Below are 24,628 nucleotides of genomic sequence, written 5' to 3' on the forward strand. Positions count from 1 at the left end.
GGTAGAGCCAAATCCTCAAGCTCAACATCAGCATCTGCATCAAAAGCTGGGATACTATAAAACGGTACTGCAGACTAAGGAATACTACATGAGATGTGAATCTCATTAAGTAATCACCCAAACAAACCAAGAGATAAAAATACAATAATATATTCAACAAACATGTGTGCACCTGACGAAATACAAATGTGGCCCAAAACCCTCATTTTTCCCGGAATGATTATTTTTCAACGAACGTCAAAAATCTCATTTGTCTAAAAACATGCCATGAATAATATCCGCCGTTTTCCTAGAAAATGGCTTAAACATAAACCAACCATTTTTCCAAAAAATGGGACCCCATCTACATCAGAAGCCTTCCTCGACAAGGCCTTCACAAAATCAGCCTCGTTACTCAGACGCACAAACACATTCTTGGGCTTCCTCATAGCTGAAACAATCGACTGCGAACTCAGCCTCCAGCAATTTCGGATGAACAATAGGATTGCATCTAGGGACGAACACTGCCTAAGAAATTTAAGGACCATAGAAAAACAAAATGGAGCAGCAAATTTTTCAATTTCCTCCTTGGAGAATAGGACACATACTTCACCGTCTATGACTTTAGCTGGATGAAATGGAACTTCAATCTCAGGTAACGGTTGCGGCGAATAAGCCACCAACTCAGCAAACGTACACTGCCGGCCAGCCATTGCCGATGGCCCAGGAAAAGCCCCGATGGTAGCCATACAGCACACAGTCAAATAAAATCTAGTAATGCTTCATTTAGACGAAAGGGTATTCTGGTCACACTTTTATCCACCGATCAAAAGCGTCAGGTAACAAGTTCACAGCCAAAGAATTTAGTAGGGATCTGTCCAGTTTCGACCAGTTTCTAGCCAAGCCGCTCTGCCTATTACACCAAGAAAATATCAACCCCATTGATTTCATTTTTGTTAACCCACAAGCCTCAATAAAATCATTGAACTCGTCCATTGCAATTCTCAACTAAGGTCGACCACCACTACGTTCGTCATCCCCACGAATAATATTGAAATCACCAAGGCATAGCCAAGGGGTATCTTGCACTACATCCAACTTTAACAGCCTCCACAGCTCTCGCCTCTGCAAATGATTACATTTCGCATACACCACGAAAACCACAATATTGCGTGAGTCATCCTTAAGCAAGACAAACACATGTTGATTACTAAATTGACTAACCGAAACCTCTAACCCATCCTTCCATAGCAGCCATAATTTCCCACCAATGCTTTGATTAGAAAACCCATAATCAAACTTCAAACAATTTTTCAAGCCTTCCAGGTTACTTTCATTGACAAAAGGCTCTTCTAACAAAAAACATTTACCTGGAATTTCCCCACCAACTTACAAAGTCTTCTTTATGATGATCGAATCCCACGGATATTCCAAAAGAGCAGTTACAGATCATAAATTCATGAAGTTTGCATGGAATTTATTAACTCAAAACTCAGTTTGGGTTAATTTCTTCAAGGCAAAATATATCAAGGATAGTCATGTTTCCTTGATTGATGCCAACAAAGGCTCTTTATTCTGGAAGAGAATAGTAGTAGTGTTACCTAAGGTGTTGGATGACTCCAGGTGAAAGTTAAGGGATGGTCGGGTTTCCTTCTGGAGGGATAATTGGTTGAATTCCAGTCCTCTTATCGATTCTTGTGAGATCTGGGAACTCCCTTTCCTCACAATGGGTGGGATATGGAGCTTCTTCGAAGACTAGTGGGGGAGTCTAAGCTTGAGGAAGTTTTGGAATCTTTAGGTGAGCATAAGGATGGGGTTGATATTTTGATTTGGAAACCGTCATTTTATGGTAATTTTTCTTCGAAATTGGCTTGTGATTGTATTCGTGTTACAGCTCCAAAATAAATGGGCTGTTTGGATTTGGCACTTAGCGCTTCCAAAGAAATACTCGGTTACATTGTGGAAGGCTTTAAACTTTTGCCTCAGTGTGGATGCGAGTATTAAAGATGTGGGCATTTCCGTGGCTTCTAAATGTGAGTGTTGTGAATGGGTTTGTATAGAAGATCAAGATCATGTATTGGCCACTGGCTCGCTAGCAGCGGAAGTTTGGCGCAGGACGTTTCTGAGCTTGGGGATGCCTTATGATTCCTCTAGGCCTTGGAAAGCTACTATGGAGCTCTAGTTTAGACAGGCCTCACACTCTTCCCAAAAAGGTACGTTGCTTGCTTTGATTCCAATTATCTTAACTTGGTCCCTTTGGGTGTGGCGGTGCAAGACTTGTATGAAAGGGAAAAAAGTCTCTGTGCAGTCATTGTGGTGTTCAATAAAGGCAGCAATTGCATGTGTGGGATTGCGCTTGAGGGCAAGTAAAAAAGTAAAAGATGGTGATGATCAAATATTGGCTGCCTTTTCTATTCCAGTTAAAGCTTCTTTAAGTAAACAAGACCACATAAGGGATGGTTCAAATTAAATGTGGATAGGAGCTCGTTGGGAAATCCGGGTTGCATGGGGGTGGGTGGCCTTATTTAGGATGATCAGGGTCGTTTGAGGTTGGCTTTTGCTAAAGATTTGTCTCATGGCTCTGATAATGAAGAGGAATTATTAGCTCTTTATTATGGGCTCCAACATTGTAAGGAATTGGAGATGCATAGAATTGAGATTGAGTTAGATTCTTCACCTATGGTAAAATGGTTGGAGAAGGGGCAATGTGGCGTGTGGTACCTTGAAAACTATTGGGATGAAATTCAAAAGATCTTGTCCAGTTTGCAAGTCAAGATAAGTCATGTTTATAGAGAAGGAAATTGATCAGAAGCTGACTTTCTTGCTTGGTTGGCCTCAAGTCATCAATCTGGTACGTGGAATACTTTTGGTAATATTTTGTGAAAGCTGAAAGGTATTTTAAATGTGGATAAAATTGGTCTCTCCTCTTTGGGACCTTAATTTGGTAGGTTTGTTGATTGGCCCAAAGGAAGTCTCAAAGTTGTTAATTGGTCTGCAGGACAGAATATGAGTGTCAGATGTTTTTATTTAGGTCGGTTGGTTTTTTTTAGGCTTGTTAGTAAGTTGCTATTTGTTTTTTTTACCCGGTTTTATTGGCACCTTTTGACACTTGGTTTTTGGGTTAGGTTGTAGTGTTTTTCTTATAAGGAAAAGTCTAAAAAGCATGAAACGAGAGAGGCACGAAAAGCACGAAACCATTTCGACAGTCTGAAAGCTCCATTTTATCCTTGCATAAAATAATAGTATTCCATTTTACCATTTTACTCATGTCAGCAGTCCCATTACCTGTCTTTGTGGTCGACCAACAGTCCCTTAATCACGTCTTCGGTCTTTAACTCCTTAGAAAAAGACTTTACAGTTTCACTAATCATGTCTTAGAAAAAATTGGAACGTCCTTGTGCAAAGGTATGTTGCCCAGCAGTCCCATTATATTTCTTTTCTTATTTTTTATTTATTTTTTTAATCATCATAAATAATTGCAGGATGTACATAAAATGATTTCTTTAAGAAGAAAAAAAACACTGCAAATCTTAGTCATGGCTGCTGCTCTACATTTTTTTTTTTCCAAATTTTTTTAAGTTGTAGAAGGATTAAAGTATCTACATATAAATGAAGATAAAATGAATGTTATCAATTTACTTAAAAATCACTAAGTACATATATAAGTGATGAATCGACGTTAGCGCAGGAGAAAGAAGATGTATGTGCGAGAGATGAACGAGCGATAAAGAGGGAGAAAAACAAAGGCGGGGAGAAGTACCGTGCCATTTTGACTTTCTAATTATTTTTTTTATTTTTTTATTTGCTTTTCTCTTGTACTTATCCATCTTGCACATTCGTGCATTTCGTGGGGCTTTCCTGTAGCAGCTCTCTTCTTATGATCTTTAAGTGTAATAATGTTATCACGGCATTCAATGTCACAAGTGAGGGTTAATTAATAAACTTGAAATGAGAGTCGCGATCTGTGTGGCTGCCAGCTCTTTTTTTTATTATGATAAAAAATGTAAGATTTTGATCAGCTTTGTTTAGTGAGAAACAACGTTGTTTCGATTTTTTCAAGATTATATTAACTTTTATTAATACCCGCTGGCAAATATTAATCAAACTCAAGTTGTGGTAATTAATTGCTAATTTTTTAATATATAAGTTGTGGAAATTAAACAAAGTGACTGAATAAATTAAAGGAAATCAAACGCTAGGTTACATGGATTACAAAGCAAATTTAGATCGAATATGCGTATTTTATTAGTTCCTTCTGGGAATTAACGGTCATCTTCCCATTACCTAACCTTATAATATAAACAAAAACGTATAATATAATATCGAGAAGATCAAGTACTACTGATCCTAAACAGAACTTTTTTTATTCCAGTAGATCTAGAAAATCAAGTACTCCTAAAAAAGACTTGAAAGTCAATAAAAATAGTCAACAAAGACTTGAAAATCAATAATTAATGATCTCTTCGAAGAATCTTTCGTGTCAAATGGGTGTATATATATAATATATATTCGAATAATAAAATATTCGAGACTCAACTTGCTTATTATAATGGAGGCCAGAGTTTCTTTTGTATGTAATATGTATATATAACCTCGCGCTAGCTAGCTAGCTATAATGCTTGAAAGCCAGATCACACGTACAGAAGCAGATCATCATCTTCATTTCAGTAACAAATTAGACCGGAGCTAAAGGTCCGTGCATGGGCCGGGCGCCGTGAATACAACTACGTTGTACACCATCTGGTCCTTTATCAGTGGCAAAGAGAAAGCTTTCGCTCACTTCCTTTTGGTGCACACCAGGTCCAACATTCTCTCGATCTTCACTAACTGTGGCTATAATATCTTTCATTCATTCATAATTCTGATCTCTTTAATGATTTAATCTTTTCCCTTGCAGTCACTTTAAGTACATAGCTAGACTCGATCTACTATTTACATGCATATATGTAGTACTGCTTCTTAATTGTTAATGTTTTTGGGTTGAGTTCTGATCCAGAATTTAGTTTGTGTATGTAGTCATGGCATATATAATAACAATCCACCCTATATTTCCATCAGGGATTTTAAGGAAAACAACTTCATACTATTCGATGGACGAATCAAAAAATAATAACATTCGAGGAGATCAACCAAATACTTCAACAGAAAATGAATGTCATGATTGTCCAGAATGGGCAAAAAAACTGGAAGAAACCTTACGTGGACTAGAGCCTCTCTCAGCACCAAAATGTCGTATTTACAAGGTTCCAGATCCCCTTCGCAAATTGAACAAAGAAGCTTACATCCCTCAGGTTATTTCAGTAGGGCCTTTCCACCATGGCAACGAAAAACTGCAGTCAATGGAAAACTATAAAATGAGATATCTCAAGAGTTTCATGAAACGAGCCAAGATAAACATGAAGAAGTTAGCAAGCACTATACAAGATTCGGAGGAAAGCGTACGTGAATGTTATGCAGAGGCTATTCCGTTTGATCGTGGTACTTTTATTAAAATTATCCTGGTGGATGCGAGCTTCATCATTGAGTTTTTCTTGAGAAAATGGTCAGGAAACTGGACAGATGACGACTTTATGGTGCTAAAACCATGGCTAACTTCTAGGATGCAATTAGACTTGATATTACTTGAGAATCAACTTCCTTTCTTTATAATCAAGAATTTGTATATGCTTGCACTCGGGTCTCATTCAATATACCCACCCTTCCTTGAGCTTACCTTTAACTACTTTGAACTCCACAATCTTCAAGAAAAACGTCCTGATGATCGAGATTTAGAAATAATGCACTTCGTTGATTTGCTTAGATACTTTTACCTGCCTCCTCCCCAAAGTCTTCCAGAAAGAAGTACTGAAGTAGCTAAGGAAATGTACTGTGCCTCCCAGCTGGCTGAGGCAGGATTGAAGTTTCAGCTAAGTTCAAGCAAATGCTCCCTTGACCTAAAATATAATAAGGGAGTGCTGGAAATCCCAAGTTTTACATTAGACAATGCCACGGAGATTTATGCTCGGAACCTCATGGCCTTGGAGCAATGTCACTATCCAGATGACGCATATGTTACTGATTATATTTTCATGTTAGATTTCCTTATCGATACAGGGAGAGATGTGGATTTACTTGTTCGAGAGGGGATCCTTGTGAATGGATTGGGTGACAACAATGCAGCTTTTGTCAACAATCTGTGCACCAATATCTCATACTCGGCCATGAATCTTGATTATTTTAGTCTTTGTGAGGATTTGAAGACTTTCTACAAGGACCCTTTACATATCATGAAGGCTACCTTAAAACATGATTATTTTCGCACGCCTTGGATGGGCGCTTCTACTATTGCTGCTGTTATCTTGTTGGTCCTCACTCTCGTACAAACAGCATGCACTGTCATGCCCCTGTTGTAGATCTGCATGTGCATCCTCTTTATAATTTCTCTTCTTTCGTGTTTTGCAATTTATTGAATCTGAAGAGGAAGAAAAAAAAAAAAAAACAGGAAGAGATTTGGAACGGGAGACTTTCTTCAGGTCCTATCGAAGCATTATTAAACATTTTAGAATTAAATAATTGAGGGAGTACTTCGATTGTTTCATATACAATGAATTATTCATCTTGCAGGGTAAAGTAATAAATTACTACTCCCAACTTTGTATTATAAATTTCATATATACATGCTAGCTAGCGGTCAAATAATATTATTTGACAACGTCATGTATTAATTAATTAATACAAACTTTAGCTGTTGCTGTTGATTTTATAATTAACGTTCGAATTCCTATCCGGTCCCACTCTTCCAACAAAGTAATTAACGTCTATATACACATGACACACACACAAAGATGCATCTAAGAAACGGTTTTATTAATGCAAAACGGGAAGATATATAAAATATACACTACAAGAAAAATGAATTTTTGTGACTATTTAATTGCGACGAAAAGACTATTTGTGATCAAAACAGACTCATTTTAGCTGTAAATAGTCATTTCGCTGGAATTAACTGGCCACAAATAAGTAGTTTTCTTATAGTGACAGTTTAACTCCATGGATGGATTTTATTCAGTATTTTATATGTGCAACACATCATGATTAAAGTCATTAAAGTGAATGAAAATAAGAGTTATGCAACTCATTTGATCATGAGATAGTTAAAATTCCAAATTTGTGTGTTAAGAGAAGATTTTGTTGTTCCACAATTAATATTTGATGAGATCTTTAATTATGCTTCAACAAATTGTGAGTTTGGAGAAGCTATACGCGCGACTTCAAAAGAACCAACTTTTCTGCTTTTAAAATTATAAAATTTTATGTACAATCACTTTTGCGTACTATTTACACACTCTATTAATGTAATTAGCCGCGTCACTTTTTTTAATATAAAATAACTATTTTCGTTAATCACATCAGTAGAATACTGTGTAAGAAATACGCAAAAATGATTATATGTAGCCAATCATGTTATATATACAGTAACTAGCCGTCAACTTGTGCAATATTGCGCATTCTTAAAGTAGTGGAAATTTATAAGTCTCAACAAATTATATAACAACCAACTGGCGAGAACATAAAGAATTGAAAATAAAATACTTAATAGGTAAAAAAGCCAAATCGGTAAGTAACGAAGACTCAATAGCAACAATAAGATCCTTTAAAAAAATAGCAACAATAAGATGAATAATTTTTATTATTGAAAAAGTAATAACAAAATGATATATAAAAGAGTTACATGATGGGAAAATGATTAAAGAGATAATTAATGAGAAACTAATGACCGCAAGATTAAAAGTCTTCTTTGTGTATTTTTTTATCTCTATTGAATAATTTATCTTAAATAATAGAAAATCTTCATTTGAAAAACCTTTTATTTTTTTTAATGATAATCTCATCAAGCTGAGTATATATGTTTATTATCTATTCTATAATAAAAAAGCAAGAAAATCACCAAATATGCAAGTTTTTAGAAAATCACCATTACATCACCAAATATGCAAGTTTTCAGAAAATCAACCTCAGCCTTATTAACTTGTATAAAACCTAGCATAGGAACCCCACTTACCTAACTCCTGCAGCGTATTATCTATGTCTTGAATTCGACCTCTAAAAATCTCGTCACCTATTGATAGAAAAATATATACACTGAGTATTAAACGACAATTGACATAATGTCCTTCTAATAATTAAAACCCATAATCCCAAACCATATTATAGTAAAAACAACTCACTAAGACAACCATATCATAATCTGGACAGCCCGCATGTCAACCCAAAATACCATATAATAATCTTAATATTTATCTATACACCCACCAAAGTCAACGTCAAACACAAATAATCAAAATATCAACCCCACTTCAATGGCCCCTGACTCCAAGCAATCATCACAACTCAACCAAAACAACAATGTAACTCCAAATAATTAAACCTCCACTCCAATGGTCGTATTAAAAAAAAAAAATCCCAAATATTACAAAAAACAGCCCCTACTCAACTCCCAGTTTCCATTTGGTTTACTGCACATCCAACCCAAATAATTCAAAACTCCAAGACCATTCCAACACAAGGTGTTTGCTCACACACAAAAATGCCCGAGAACTCACGAACTACATATTTCAAATATTTCATTGAAGTGAAAAACAAACAACAGCCAAAAAAAGCTGACTTGAAGTGAAAGTGTGGGTGCACGTACGAGACCGAGAACGAGAATGGCTTACTTGGGAAAGTTAAATTCTCCCGTAATGGCTTCAATGGTTACACGAAAAAAAAAAAAAAAAAAAAACCCAATCCGAGGACCCACGAAACCGCAATACCCAAAAACCACAAAGCAACAACAAAATCTGCAAGTGATGAAATAGAGAGGGTCGACTGAGAGGGTGGAGTTCAGGGTCTTACATGTAGAATAAAAGAGAGGGAGAAAGAGATACCTGTAGGCAGAAAAATCACCAAGTGGAAAGAGGAAGAGCCGCGTCTGAAGAGAGAAAAACCAATTGCAGAAAAATAGAGGTACGCGAGAGGGAGAAACACAAAATCTGCAAAAAATGGAGGGATGCGGCTAAGTGAGAATCGATTTTGCAAAAAAGGAAAATGCAAGAAATTTGGGGCATGAGATTCGAAACCACTAAACAGAACCAATGAAAAGAAAAAGATGAAAATGGAAGGAAGTGAGTGACGTGGGAGAGAGGGATGCGAGGGAAAGCAGAAAGGAAAGGAAAACCGAAAGAGAAAGAGAGGGAGAAGGAATCGGGGGAGCTGAGGGAGAATGGAAAACTTACTCCCAAATGACATCGTTTCACACTCCTCCAAGGAAAAGGTTGGGCCCTAGCACATGGTCCGGGCCTCACAACACTTGGGCCTTACATTTATCCTACCTTTATTTTCTGCCCAAGCTTAGTTTTCTGGCCTACCATCATTTTTCCGTCCTAGATCAACACTTTCTCTCACCATTCCATCGGGCAAGCACTTTTAGCCCCTGGCAGAACCTTTATACACTTTCGAGGTGCCCGCCCTGAGCATGAACTATCTGTGTGAGACTCAGCCTGCTACCAAGCCCGGGCCCATGGAAGAGTCTCCATAACACATCGCACGGTTCGCGCCCTTTTTGCCATTTTCATGCATGCCCTTTTCATTCTCTTCCCCTAGGTTTTTCTCTTTACTATTTATATCTTATATTTAAGTGTTCTTAACATCCTCAACCCTAGTTTATGTGCCACTCATCCTCCTCTTCACAGAGTCAAACAGGAACTCCATTTCACTGCACTAGAGAGGGACCTTGCCTTTAACCACCTTCCATCACTGAAGCAGAGCATCGCCTGCAGCCACCCTAACCCCTCGGTACCACATGCTGCAGCTCATCTGTATCCAACGGAGTGCACCATAACACCCTTAGCCCCTGCGCATCCCCACGAGATCAAGCACCCCTCCCCACGGAAAGCTCTGTTCCCACACCAAGAAACAGAGGAGTGTTTCTACTCCACATGAGTGTTCAACCTGCCAACCCACGCTGCAAGCCATCATCGCACCACCCTCAATCCGCCGCGCGCCACCTTTGTCCCTCAGTAAGCCACGAACACTCCCTCGCCGTATTTCCCCCTTTCGGTTTTGCTCTCCCCCTCCGTCTCTTCTCTCACACTAGCTCCCTCTCCCTCGTTTTCAGCTCTCGCTCTTCCTCTCTCCCTCTGCGAAGCCATCAGGGAACTCACCACCCCCTCAGCCCAGCTTCCATCGCACTCCCATGGTGCCATTGCCTCGATTTTTCGTGGGTAAGCTTCTGTCGCCACTCCCATTTGAGCCTCTACATGTTGTTATTTTTGGTAGTTGTTGTTAGTTGTTTAAAAAGGAAATAGAGTGTGTTTTGGGTTTTGACCTTTCTACCCTTTTTATTAAAGGCATACTTTAATTTTTGGAGTGGCTTTTAATCGACTACAAGACTTATACCGATAGGCTCAGTTTTATTTGATTGGTATTTAAATCTAGTGAGTTATTTTTTTAGTGGGCTGGACTTGAGATTTATTTTATATACATCATTTTGATAAACCCGTCTATTTTTTTATTAGACGTGATTTCATTATGTTTGATAAACTATTTTAGTAATTTCATTGGACTGAGATTTTTTTTTTACAAGCTAAAATTTCACTATTAGAGATATGAGTAGTTGGACTCGAATTCTTTTTATAATTATATTATCTAGTAGGAGATTTTTATAGTTACACTTCAATAGTAAGTAAGTTAGATTTTCTTTTTTTTTTTTTAATGTTTAGTCGAAGTATTAAAGGGACATCGATGATTGTAATTAATGAGGTTATGAGAATTATAAGTTTTGTTGAATTAAAATAAGTTATTATAGAAGCTTAGGCTTAAATATTGAAATATATCTTCAATTAAAATTTATGGGAATTACGTAATTACCTTATAGGTGACGATTAAAAATTGTTCGGCATTGGGAGGAAATTTTTAGGAAAAGCTAAGAAGTCCAGGTAAGCGGGGTTCTTATGCTAGATTTGCAAAAAAGGAAATGAAACTGGGGTTGGTTTGTAAAATTGTGCATGTTATTTTAAAAAGAAAATGTGAAAAACAACCTCAATATATATTTTGCATTCACTCATGAAATATGTATGAAAGATTAAAGAAATATTTTTGAAATGAAAGTGTAGACGTGAGCAATATTTGACATGTTTCTGAAATGTGAGGAACGAGTGAATATGAAAATCGAGATTGTTATACATGTGATATGAAATATTTTGGATCTGTTATTGGTCATCTGAAAATAATATGAATATGTTCCGCACGTGGTTTGATATGATATGGGTATGAAAACCTTTGGCATATTTATCTGTTTTGATTCTGATTCTAAATATAGTTCTGATATGATGATATTGGTTCACGTGATATGGTTGGTACATATGAGTGCATCCACTTTGGAAACAAAGTGGTCTTTTATGTATTCTTTCATGTGTACACACTCGGGGCTCCGAAATTGAAAAAGGGAAAGTTTCACAACATGACACTGCCTTGTTTGGCCACCGGGATAGCACAACCCTACCACAAGGATTAAACATGATATATGGCATGATACGATACGATATGTTATAACAAGATGAAGATGTGCAGTTATGTTATGCTAAAGTGGTTTTTTTTTTAAATATGAAAATGGCTTATGAGTATGAAAAGAGTTAAAAGTCGCTCTAATTTTTCTAATAACACGTTTTGAGATGTGCATATGAAAAAAATGAAATGTTTTATTCCATTCATACCAAACTTTCTAAAAATGGCTCATGTTTACATACCAGTATATGTTCTCTACTTACTGAGTTGTGGATAACTCACCTCTTATCTTCATATATTGTCCAACTAACAAGGATTACCCATCTAGGGGTCTGGATTAGAAATTGGAGCTTGACTAGATATGGATAGAAGGTCGAGTTCCCGTGTTAGTAAAAGAGTAAAAGATTCCGCCTAGGACGTCATTTCCAATGGTTTCCTTAAAGTGATCTAAGAACTTAGAATCTCAAAAACTAAGGGCTCGTTTGTTTTTAGAGATGAGATGAGATTAAAGTTAAAAAATTGAATAAAATATTGTTAAAATATATTTTTTAATATTATTTTTGTTTTGGGATTTGAAAAAGTTGAATTGTTTATTTTATTTTGTGTGGGGATTTGGAAAAGTTGTAATGATGAAGTGAGATGAGATGAGATGTGATGAGATGTTTCTTGAAAACAAAAGAGGCCTAAGTCAAGCCCGTGCTGTGGATAAGGTTGAGTAGTCAAAATAAAGCGGTTAGAAGTCAAATATGATGTGGTGAAAGTCAGGATTTACTCGAATGCTTTGCATCAGTGGAAGAATTAGTCTAATGAATAAGGTCACAATTAGTCACAAAAGGCTGGCTCCACCAAATGACTAAGGAAAGAATTTGATGTGCAGTGGAATAGAGAAAGCTGCAACAAGGTAGTTAGGTACAGGGTTGGTCCTTACAGCAAGTATGAGTGTAGGGAGGTTTGAGTATTCGGGAAGAATCATGCTGATAACACTTAAGAGCGAACTCTTGGGTGATCGTTCTTGAAGCATTCACGGCGGAGAAGGTTTGAATTATTCTGTCAAATCCTACACAAGCCAACATATATACCGATCAGCTTCAAGGTGAATGGTATCCTCCCACCCAAGCATTATCCAAGATGTTCCTATCTAATCAAAGTACACGCATCCCATCTAAGATATGTAATGAACTTTGAAAGGTTCAAAACCATCCCGGCCAACCAATAAAGAGCACCTATAACTTCTACCCGACAACAAAGACTTAAAAACTCATCGTCTCAAATCGAACTAGCATTTAATCTTGGGGTAACTAAACTCAAAATCAAATACCACTAAAGTTCACCAAATTATACCTGATACTTTCTTCCTGTATAACTAGTCCGCCCAATCCTATTCTCAACCTAACTTGATCACATTCTGTACCATCACATAAAATATCACTTCCATTATTTCGCTCGACTTATATCCTTAGAATTAACAAAAACCCATTTTCCTAAAGTTTACACCATCTATAATGTGAAATTTGATAAGAATCGTCTCCTAAAAGATCTTGTCAACCTTAAATCCCAAAACCGATAATAATCATCTCTTACTCTCATACATTCTATACCTTTATAAAAGACACAATCATTTCAAGAGTCTACAAAGTCTTAAACCTTAAATGGGATCAACTCAACATTTTTTCCTTGAAGTTCGTTGAACTTACAACCTCATATTCCATAAATTCATTTCATAAATTCTAAAGAATCTAAGACCTTATTCATCCTATGTGATTTGAAGCTGTTACCTTCCTCAGTTTGTGACTTTAGTTTGTTCTCCAATGAGACGCCTAAACCACGCTGTTTCACTACAAACCTCGATATTTCAACACAAGCCTCATTGGTAAATGTTCAAGCCTACTATACGAAAGATTCATACCTATAATACTGAAAATAACAGCAAATGTTTCCAAAATCCAAATCTAACTGCCTAAATTTTCAAGCCTATCGTACTAAGATTAAAACCTAGAATTCTGGTATTATACCTAAGTAACTTATGGATTTACCCAGAGTCGTAAAAGCTCTCATATCACCTGTGGCGCCCTCGACCCTTACATGTGATTTGGCAGGAGTCACGACGAAGGGGTGCTAGCTGCTCGGCTCACACACCACATGCACAAAGTGGAAGCATGTTTGTGCAAGTAAGGAAAGTATAGGTGTGTAGTTAAAAATGTAGCGGAAAATAAAAAAGGCAATTTGAAATACTAAAAGTACCAGAAATTTAATTACAGCACACAGCAAAATGAACCATAGTCATCAAAACTCCCAAACACCAACAAAACAGTTAATATAGTCATCCGACTAAATTAAAGGAAGATCAAATCATGCTACCAAAAGGAAAAAGGTCCCCAAATCTTCACTCCGAACGTGGAGCCGATCCTCAAAGCTCGAAATCATCCTCTACATTAAAGTCTACGGTTCCGCAAAGCAGAACTATAGGTACGGACACCACAGTGGGATTTCATAATCTCAGCAAGTAAAGCCATAGAATAACACCACAAAAATACAAACACAGAAAAATGTGGACATATCACAGCAATGGGAAACTTGAGATTTTCAGCATTACCATAATTGCACAAAACTAGTTTCCTTCTTAAAATTTACAAAAAATGTCACACTCAAAATGACCTTTTTGTTTAAAAAGCAACCATTTATTTAATTAAGGTATGCACCGTTATCTCTCCTAAAAACCACCCGCACACTCTTGCTCCCTTCGTCAAACCACGGGTAATAACCATACGTGTGACTTCGTAATGAGCAATGCCCAGCTCTGCGCCTAGGGCGTACGTGACGAGGCATCCCTAACCTCCATCAGTAGAGAGGCCACAAAGTCTGTACAAGGGTGTTACAGTCACGTTCGAGTCTATTGTCATCCGACGACAACCCACGGGACGTCACCTAGTTTTACACGCACCCGAGTGACCACAAGAGCTCCACTGAGATAATGTCCCATCCCGGCTTTGGGTTATGATACGCACACACCAACAAAACACGTTTTTAATCTTTTGACATAAAAATCTCAATTTTCCATAGCACAAGCACGAAACAAGCACGAATAATAAATAAAGTGCAGTCATGCAACAGACAATTATTAGAAGACATGGTATTGCATAATACAACCATCAAACACAATGAAGCACATAATTTCATAGGTTCCCAATGCTCCACTCGGCCCTCAGCCAATAATCCATCACCAACTACATATTTTATCCCAATGCTCCACAGGCCCTCCCCTCGACCACTTAACTAATGACAACTAGACTACAATAAAAACATAGTTTTCTAATCTCAGTTTTCCAAGGGTCATACTAGGGTTTTACTTACAATGGGGAAGGCAATTTTGGATGATTGAGCAAGTTGTCTAAGGTATCCCGTGTGTGCATGCGCGTGTCGCTGCTAGATGGAAAAACAGTTAGTTTAATCTAACGATGCCTGAAAATTAAAACGAAAACATAGTGGCACACAACTTATTGTGGTGGTGTCAAGAGGGGCGGAGCACAGTGGCAACAATGGTAGGGCACATTAAACAATGGTAGTTTTTGGGTAAAACAAGACTCAACAAGGAACAATTTGTGGGTGGCAGATCTGATGAACTCAGGGGATGGGGAGGGAGACTAGCATTGGCTGGTGGCGGTTGGCGACGTTTGAAACCCTAAGAGAGAGAGAGAGAGAGAGAGAGATCTGGTTTCGATATTGGGGAAGATTTGAGAAGGGAGAGGCCGAGTTGGAACTGGAGGGGTGGAGGGGTGGTCAGACGACCTTCACTAAGAGGTGAAGGGTGGTGGTTCACAATGACGACATCTTAACTGCGGGACAGAGATCAAGATATAGATGGATGTAGAGAGATCTATGCGAAGGAGGACGAGATTAAGAGGGTTATGAAGGGAAATTCCATGGCAAGGAGTGATGGCAACATGGGCTGCGACAGATTGCAGGACGAGATATATATATCTATATATATATATAGAGAGAGAGAGAGAGAGAGAGAAAGAGAGAGAAAGGGTGAGGAATTAGAGAGGGTACGCGAGGACATCAACTGGGGGGTTGGACGGATGGAGCAGAAGAAGTGCATCCAACAAGCTCATGGCAGGTATGGGTTGTGTGCAGGCTCAAGGGTTGTGGGAAGAAGAAAATAGGGGAGAAGGGGTTGGGGTGGTGGTGCGGCACAAGAGGGGAAAAGGGAGATTTAGGGTTTTCTCATCCATACACAAAGACGGTGTCATTTAGTGGGGAGGGCAGGGCTTTTTCATCAGCTTATGGGCTCAAACATGGGTTGGGCCCTAATCTTGCATCCAATCACACTAAAAGGAACCCACTTAATCTACATATTTGGACTCCACCTCACAAGAAAAAATTTACATTTTTAGACTTTGTCTTCAAATGGGTTGGGCTTCACATTTGATGCAGCAAGGAGGTCTTATAAACAGATTGATAGTTTTAGAACAACTTTAGAGAACTATGGGCTTAATTATCTTGGTTATCTGGAGGACAAATTCACATGGAAAAACAATAGAGATGGTGATGCCTTTACAAAGGAGAGGCTTGATCGAGCCTTTGGTAATTCAGCATGGATTAATTTATTTGAAGATCACTCTGTGAAAAATCTAGCTGCTAATTGCTAGGATCACAATCCATTACTTATCTCGCTATAAACTCACTCCATCAACAAGCATAAAGAAAGAATATTTAGATATGAGGCTAGTTGTTTAATAAAGCAGACTGTAATACTGTTGTTCAAGACTCAATAAAGAAAATACTTCCATTTTTTTAGCAAGAACAATCGAGAAGACACCAAAGAAACATCACCATTTTAGAATGAACAAGAGCTGACAAGTTCATATGAAAGATATTTTGGCCTACCAGCACTAGTCGAAAGATCTAAAGCCAATACCTTCAAATGGTTATTAGACAAGGTGAAGGACAGATTGAGGAATTGGAAAACCAAATTTCTCTCACAAGCAGGTAAGGAGATACTACTCAAATAAGTTGTTCAAGCCATCCCCAGTTACTATATGGACATTTTCAAGCTTCCTAAGCACATGTTACAAGAGCTTAATAAAGTTATGAGATGTTATTGGTGGGTCAGCAAGCACATGCAAATAAGATTCATTAGGTGAGTTGGCAGCAAATGAGGAAATTTAAGAAGACAGGAAGCTTAGGGTTTAGGGATTTTGAGAATCTTAATACTGCCATGCTTGCAAAACAATGTTGGAGGCTAGTCCAAAACCCCCATTCCCTTGCTTCACAGGTGCTTAGAGCTAAATACTTCCCAGCAACTACTTTCTTAAAAGTAAAAATGGGTAGCATTCATTCCTACATTTGGCAAAGCTTCTTAGCTGCAAGACCTCTTCTTGAAGAAAGACTTTTGTGAAGAATTGACAATGGAGAAGCAATAAGCATCTGGACTAATAAGTGGCTTCCTCAACAAAATACCTTTAAAGCCCAAAGTTCAATCAGATTTCTACAAGCTAATACTAAGGTCTCAACTCTAATAGACACAGATACAAATAAGTGGAACAAGTCTCTGGTGGATGCAATTTTCTCAAAAGATGAAGCTGACCTCATCAAAATGATTCCTATAAGCATCTACAATAGACCTGACAAGTTGATTTGGAGATGTACCACCACTGGTTTATTTACTGTTAGAAGTGCCTATCTTCTTAGTGGAGAACTATAAGATACAATCCTCAAATTTGCAGACAAAAAAGGAAGACTGGACAAAGATATGGCACCTAAAGATACCTAATGCCAATAAGACTTTCTTATCGAGACCATGTCTAGATGTCCTTCCCACAAGAGAAAATCTGTTTAAAAGAAGTGTAGCAGATAATCTAGAGTGTCCTATATGTAAGCAAGACCCTAAAATAGTAGAGCATGCACTTTGGGAATGCACCTCAGCTAGTGATGTATGGGGGTTAGTGTACAAGCAGTATTCAAAAGTGTGGATCTCAGAGCCAATACTTTAAGAAAGACATGGAGGAATTTGATGTTGTTTCTTGGGAAATATGGAGAAGAAGGAATGACTCTATCTTTAAGAATATTTTCACACATCCTTCCACTTTAGTGCAGCAATCTAAAATCCTTCTGGCTGAACTCAAACAAATCCAAGCACCTTCTAGCAGCACTACAATAGAATCTGATTTGAATGAAGAATGGGAGGCTCCTCCCTAGGGACTTTTCAAACATAATTGGGATGCTGCTTTGGATAAGGTTCATTACAAGGTTGGAATTGGTACTATTGTCCGTGATTGGGAGGACAAAGTCAGAGTAACATTGAGGATGAAGAGGCGTCTTTTCCCTATCATTTCCTAGCAAAAGTTGTAGCTGCTCTTCATGCCACATTGTTTTGCCAAGACTTGGGCTTCAAAAACATAATCTTATAAGGGGAAGCATTGCAGGCAGTCAAAGGGATCCAAAGTTCTATTGAGTTTGGCACTAGCATAGGTATGATTATGGTAGATACAAGCTCAATGCTGGCTAATTTTGATTCTTGGTCAGTGAAACGCATTAGGAGGAATAAGAACACAGCTGCTCATGCTCTAGCAAAAGATGCTCTTGATATAATTAATACTATCATTGTAATGGAGGAAATTCCCTCAATGTATTCTTTCTTTCTTATAGAGATTAGTTATGAATAAAAAAATGTTATTTATAAAAAAAAAAAAAAAAAAGGATATCTCAAATAAGTTGTGATATATTCAAAAAATGAGAGAAACTTCCCTTTTATTAATACAATTGTAATATATATATATATATATAATATATATATATATATTTATGATTGAAACCATCGGTTGTTTGCTTCTCTCTTTTCTATCACGCCGTTAGTAATTTTCAGTTTGGTTCCTAGCTAGTTAATTTTATTTATTTTATGAACTTAATATTTGCACTTTCATTAGTGTTAGATTAGAATCATGTGAAGCCAACTCCAACATTTTTTCCACTGTGACTTTTTAAATAAGCTGTATTGTATTGATTTTAAAAGGTAAACTAGCTCTTTTTTTGTTAAAAAAACCAAATCCTTTGCATGAATGACTTATAATGGCTGTGTTGTATTAATTATAAGTAATCCTGTGACGCCCCGACTCCCACGAACGGAAACGCATGGATCGTGACGTCAAGATAATGACAACACAGATCACGCATCCCAACGATAAGTGTTCAAGTGTGTGTGTAACATGCAAGAAGTGCACAACAAAAGTCGCTGCGATTAATTAAAAATTAGCCAACTTAGTACTAGAAATTTAAATACAGTTATCCAAAATAAATTACTTTTAAAAACTTATACAGTTATCTAATATAAATATAATACAAACCAAATATATAGCCAAAAAATGTCAGACAAATTCCAATACATGAGCAAGTGATCCCAAATCACTTCTCCAGCAGAGCCGAATCCTCAGGCTCTTCGTCCTCACCTGCATCAAAATCTGCGATATCAAAAAACAGTACAGCAGGGTGTCGAATACCGTGAGATTATGAATCTCAGCCAGTAATCACCCAAATAACCCAAGAGATATAAAAGCATTAATGCAGCCAACAAACATGAGTACATGACAAAACACAAATGTGACCCAAAACCTCATTTTTCCTGAAAATGTGCGCGTAACCAATAAATCATAAACCGACAACATAATCATTTATCGGACACTATAATCATTTATCGTACATCCTAGAACACGCTTGAGACAAACATACCATCACTAACACCCAAACAACTATGGGTACAGTTCTCTCAAGTCTACTCCCAAAGGCGATTCTATCATACTCGCATAAGTCTCCCAATGGCACCTCATGCTTAGTACTCCTAGGGCGGTCATGTAATCCAAAATCTCCATTCCACAAAAACATTAATACAACACTCAGCAAAATCCAATGATTATTATTTTCATAACACGAACTTCGCTAACCTGAACCGACTGCTATGCTAAAACTTACAAACCTTCATTGTATTCTACAAGTTGGTAACCTATTAGCCACTTCCAAAGTTATCCATTAGTAAGCATAATTTGCACCATCAATGATTAATCTCTAATTACAAGTATCATCTCAAACTTTCAAATCACCACTAATTCCTTAAGATCATCGCAAGATTTGAATCCTTAATTATATCACAAAATAACACCATCGAGTACAAAGTAGCCTAACAATTACTAACCAGAAAACTCTTACCACATTTTGGTAGAAAATTCTTGATCTCCCAAAACCATGAGTTATTACGAGTTATTACACACCTTCCTCAATATCACCAAGAATTCATTCCTGAATCTGCACCAACTATTATCCTTAAATTTGATTTGGATCAAATCCCAAAACCTGCCACTATAACCTCAAACTAATCACAATCATTGCCAAACTGGATCAATACCTTCATTCCCCAAAGAAATAATCCCCTTGAAAATCTCTATATCAATAACTCAACTCTGATTAACCCTATTTTAATGGTTACAGTCTAATCAGTCTCCAAAATAATTCATGCTAGCACACCAAGCTTGTGGAACTAAAAACTTCAATCTCTTTATAAATCAGTCCTTCAACTCTGTAATTCTAAAACCTTGAATTATATAAGAATCATTTTTTCGGAATCTGTAAGATCGATGAACTTATATCCAATAATAAAACAATCAACTCCCAAAGCTTTCAAAATCTAAAACATTCAATGATAACAAATCATTTCCTATAGTCTGCAAAACCTTAAACCTTTGGTGAAATTCTCATAAATCTATCCTTAAGGGTTGTTGAACTTACAACCTCCTATTCTAAAGCCTTATGTCGAATCTCCACAAACTCTAAAACTTCAATTATCCTAGTCCTCAAAGCGATCACCCAGACCATGTCGTTCCTTTCAAACCTTGATATTATAAATGCAAACCAAGTCGATAAAAGTTCAAGCCTACAACACTAAATATTTATATCTAACAATGGCATTCTCGGTCGTACCATCTTCCTGCCATAGCGTCCTTTAACCCCACTTTCAACTCAAAACAAATTAAAATATATTTATAGTAAAATAAATTAAAATACAACAATATAACATAAAATAATATAGAATAAAACCAACAAAATAAAATATCACATGACAAAATGAATAAAACAAATGAAGTAGTACACAATAAAATAATTAAAATAACTAAATAAAATAACATAACATACAATAAAATAGAACAAATAAATCAAAATAAACATACAATCAAATAAATAAATCAAATAAAGTAGCATACAATAAAATAAATCCAAAAATTAAAATAACATTCTTCAAACAAAATAATTTCAAATCACAACTTTAAAATTTTCTAGTACTACACCAACAGGACATGTGGTTTTACCCAGAGCCGAATTGCTCTGATACCACCTGTGACGTCCTGACTCCCACGTACGGAAACACGGAGATCATGACGTTGGGATGATGACAACACGGGTCAAGCATCCCAACGATAAGTGCTCAAGTGTGCGTAACATGTAAGATGTGCACAACAAAAGTCGCAGCGATTAATTAAAAGTTAGCCAACTAAGTACCAGAAATTTAAATATAGTTATCCAAAATAAATTGTCTTTAAAAAGTTATACAGTTATCTAATATAAATATAATACAAACCAAATACATAGCCAAAAAGTGGGAGACAAATCCCAAAACACGAGCAAGTGATCCCAAATCACTTCTCCGGCGGAGCCGAACCCTCAGGCTCTTCATCCTCATCCGCGTCAAAATTTGCAATACCATAAAACGGTACTGCAGGGTGTCGAATACTGTGAGATTATGAATATCAGCAAGTAATCAACCAAACAACCCAAGAGATAAAAATATATTAATGCAGCCAATAAACAAGAGTACATGAGGAAACACAAATGTGGCCCAAAACATCATTTTTCCCGAAAATGATTATTTTCCCAACACATGCCAAAAACCCCATTTGACCAAAACATGCCATGAATAATATCCTTCATTTTTTCAAAAAATGTGCTCGTAGTCATTAAATCATAAACCGACAACATAATCATTTATCAGACACTGTAGGCGGGAATCACAAGCGGGACTCTACCACCATCCCTACCACATACACCGTAGGCTGGAATCATAGGCGAGACTTGTAACACCCCGTATTTTAATGTATTTTTAATTGAATGATTATTTTAATTAATTTCAATATTAGTTCTCTTGTTTTAAGTTTATCAGATTTTATATTGGTTTATTTTTATGATTTTTAATTTATGAAAATTATTTTGATATGCTTTCTTAATATTAATTATTGTTATGTATTTAAATTACTTTTTATTTTGCATTAATTTATTGTTGGCTTTAATTATTTTATTTTCATTTAATCACTACGTTTAAATTATTTTATTTAACTTGCTATTTTGAAATTTTTTTCGTTGGATCATTTTTGTGACCCAAGTTGTGAGGATTGGACCTCATTTCTTTCCCTCCATTTTTCTTTTTTCTCTTTTCTTTTTCTCTTTCCTCCTTTTCTTCTTTCTTTTTCTTCCTTCCTCCCCTGCTTCCTCCCTCGTGCACGAGCCCCACTCTCCCTCTCCCCGTACATTTTCTTCTTCCTCCCTCAGAGCCGTCGTGCGCCACCCATTGTCGTCACCGCCCCTCTCATTCTCTTCCCCTCCGGCCAGCGACCACCCCACTCCAATTTCATCTCCTCTCTTGCTAGCGTTTGTCCCCACACTCCACTCTATGCTGTAGCCTTCTTTGTGTTCACGCGCCGCCGTCGCACCACCACCGGCCACCATATTTTCACTACATCACCCTCGACCTCCCAGCAACCTAAATCACCCATCCCCAGCTCTAATCTGCCATTGGTGAAGCTTCAGCATCTACTTTTTTGATCTGAGCATTTTGGCCTCCAAACTCCTCCCACACTGCCACCCACGGCCAACCACCACCACCATTAACTTCACCGACATCCCTAAGCTCTTCCCTAGTAATCTCGAGTTTTCGTTTGTCCCCGTTCAAAATCTTGCATTTTGAGACCCACGGCCATAGTGCATTTTGCACTGTTACGTTATTGTGTCGCCATTTCTAGCACCCCCATGATTTTTTAGAAAATTATATTATAGCACTGTACGTATTTTTTCAAAGAATTTTCGTGATTTAAATATATTTTTACACTAACTGATTTTTATCGTGAACTGGTTGGTTGTGTCGGACTGAGTTCGTGGAGTAAGGTGATCGAATGAATTGGAGAATAAAGTTATTGTGTGTTGTGAATTGTTGGTTGTTGGATATTGTACCGTTTCATGTACATTGCATATTTGCACACATGTTCATGTTTGTAAATGAAAACTGAGTTTTCGCATGATTGCATATATGTTCATGTATATTTTTGAAAACTGATTTTTTATGTGAGAAATGGTTTTCGAGTGCGTGTGTATCACGACCCCAAACCGAGATGGGGCATTATCTCGTTGGATCTCCTCTGGTCACTCAGGAGCAGAATACACTAAGTGACGTTTCCTGGGTTGTCGTTGGGCGACAATGGGATCGGACGGGATGGTAACGCTCTCGTGTCGACTCCGTGGCCCCTCTGCTGGCGGGAGTTAGAGGATGCTTGGCCACAAACGCGCTAGGCGCAGAACTAGGCATCGCTCGTTACGAAGTCACTCACACGATCGTTACCCGTGGTATGAAGAAGAGAGTCAGGGTGTGTGGATGATCCCTAAGGGAGATCATGGTGCATACGGTTAAAATGGATTATTCGTTTTGGACCATTTTCTGGAAAAATAATGGATTATTGATTTGGGCCATTTTTTGGGAAAATGGCGGAAAAATGTTTTAAGGAAATATTTTGGGCCAAATGGGATTTTGGCGTGCGTTGGAAAATACTCATTTTCGAAAAAAATGTTGTTTTGGGACTAATGCATATTTCATCATATGCATGCATAATTGTTGGTTGCATTAATGCATTTTTATTCTTGAGGGTTGTTTGGATTATACTTACCTGCAGTACCGTTTTATGGTAACACAGATTTCGATGCAAATGATGCTGAGGGTGAACCTGAGGATTCAGCTCTGCCCGAGGAGTGATATGGGATCACTCGTTCATGTATTTGGCCTTGTATTATATTTTATTTTGGGATAACTGTATAACTCCTTTTTAAACGTTTTACTTATGTAAATTTGTATTAAAAATTTTGGTACTTAGTTGACTTACTTAAATTATCCGTTGCGTTGTTTATTGTATACTGTTGCATATACACACACTTGACACTATCGTTGGGATGCGCGACCGTGTTGTCATTATCCGGGCGTCTCGATTCTCGAGTTTCCGTACATGGGGGTCGGGGGCATCACAAGATTATACCACCATCCCTGCTTACCACCATCCCTACAGTTCTTTTTCACACAAGAGGTACTTATCAGAGCATTGTAGGTGGGAATCGCAGGTGAGACTATATCACCATCCCTACCACGTGCACTATAGGCGGGAATCGCAGGCGAGACAATACCACCATCCCTGCTTACTACCATCCTACAGTCTCTTTTCCTTTCTCTCAAACCAGTCATTCCAATCATTTCAAACATACTCTAAATCATTTCTCACATGAAAATCCAGTATTTCAAGTATACACATGAACATGTATGCAATTATGTGAAAACCCAATTTTCAGCTACAAACATGAACATGCGTGTAAATATGCAATGTACATGATACAACACAATATCCAACAACCAACAAATCACAACATAGTCTAATAACACAAACAACTTCATCCTCCAATCCAACTGACCCCCTTACTCCTCGGACTCAATCCGGCACAACCAACCAATTCGCAGTAAATATGAGTTAGTGCAAAAATAGATTTAAATATCAAAAGTTCTTTGGGAAAATACTTGTAGTGCTATAATATAATTTTCGAATATCACAGAGGTGCTAGAAGTGACGGCACATCAACGTAATAGTACAAAATGCACTATGGCCGTGGGTCTCAAAATGCTAGATTTTGAACGGAGACAAACGAAGACTTGAGATTACAACCGAAGAGTTTAAAGATGTTGGTGAAGCTAATGGTGGTGGTGGTGGTTGGTCGTGGGTGGCGGTGTAGAGGGTGGTTGAAGTCCAAAAAGCTCAAAACGAAAATAGAGTTGGATGGA

General features: G+C 37.4%; 1 protein-coding gene across 1 annotated transcript; it reads left to right on the plus strand.

Moving 5' to 3' along the window:
• The first annotated feature begins 5,069 nt into the window (after positions 1-5,069).
• LOC121244271 (UPF0481 protein At3g47200-like) lies at positions 5,070-6,371 on the plus strand. Its single transcript, XM_041142282.1, has one exon. It carries the CDS (start codon positions 5,070-5,072, stop codon positions 6,369-6,371), a length of 1,302 nt encoding a protein of 433 aa, XP_040998216.1.
• The last annotated feature ends 18,257 nt before the right edge of the window (positions 6,372-24,628 follow it).

Source organism: Juglans microcarpa x Juglans regia, chromosome 8S (genome assembly GCF_004785595.1).
Source record: "Juglans microcarpa x Juglans regia isolate MS1-56 chromosome 8S, Jm3101_v1.0, whole genome shotgun sequence".
Lineage (NCBI taxonomy): Eukaryota > Viridiplantae > Streptophyta > Magnoliopsida > Fagales > Juglandaceae > Juglans > Juglans microcarpa x Juglans regia.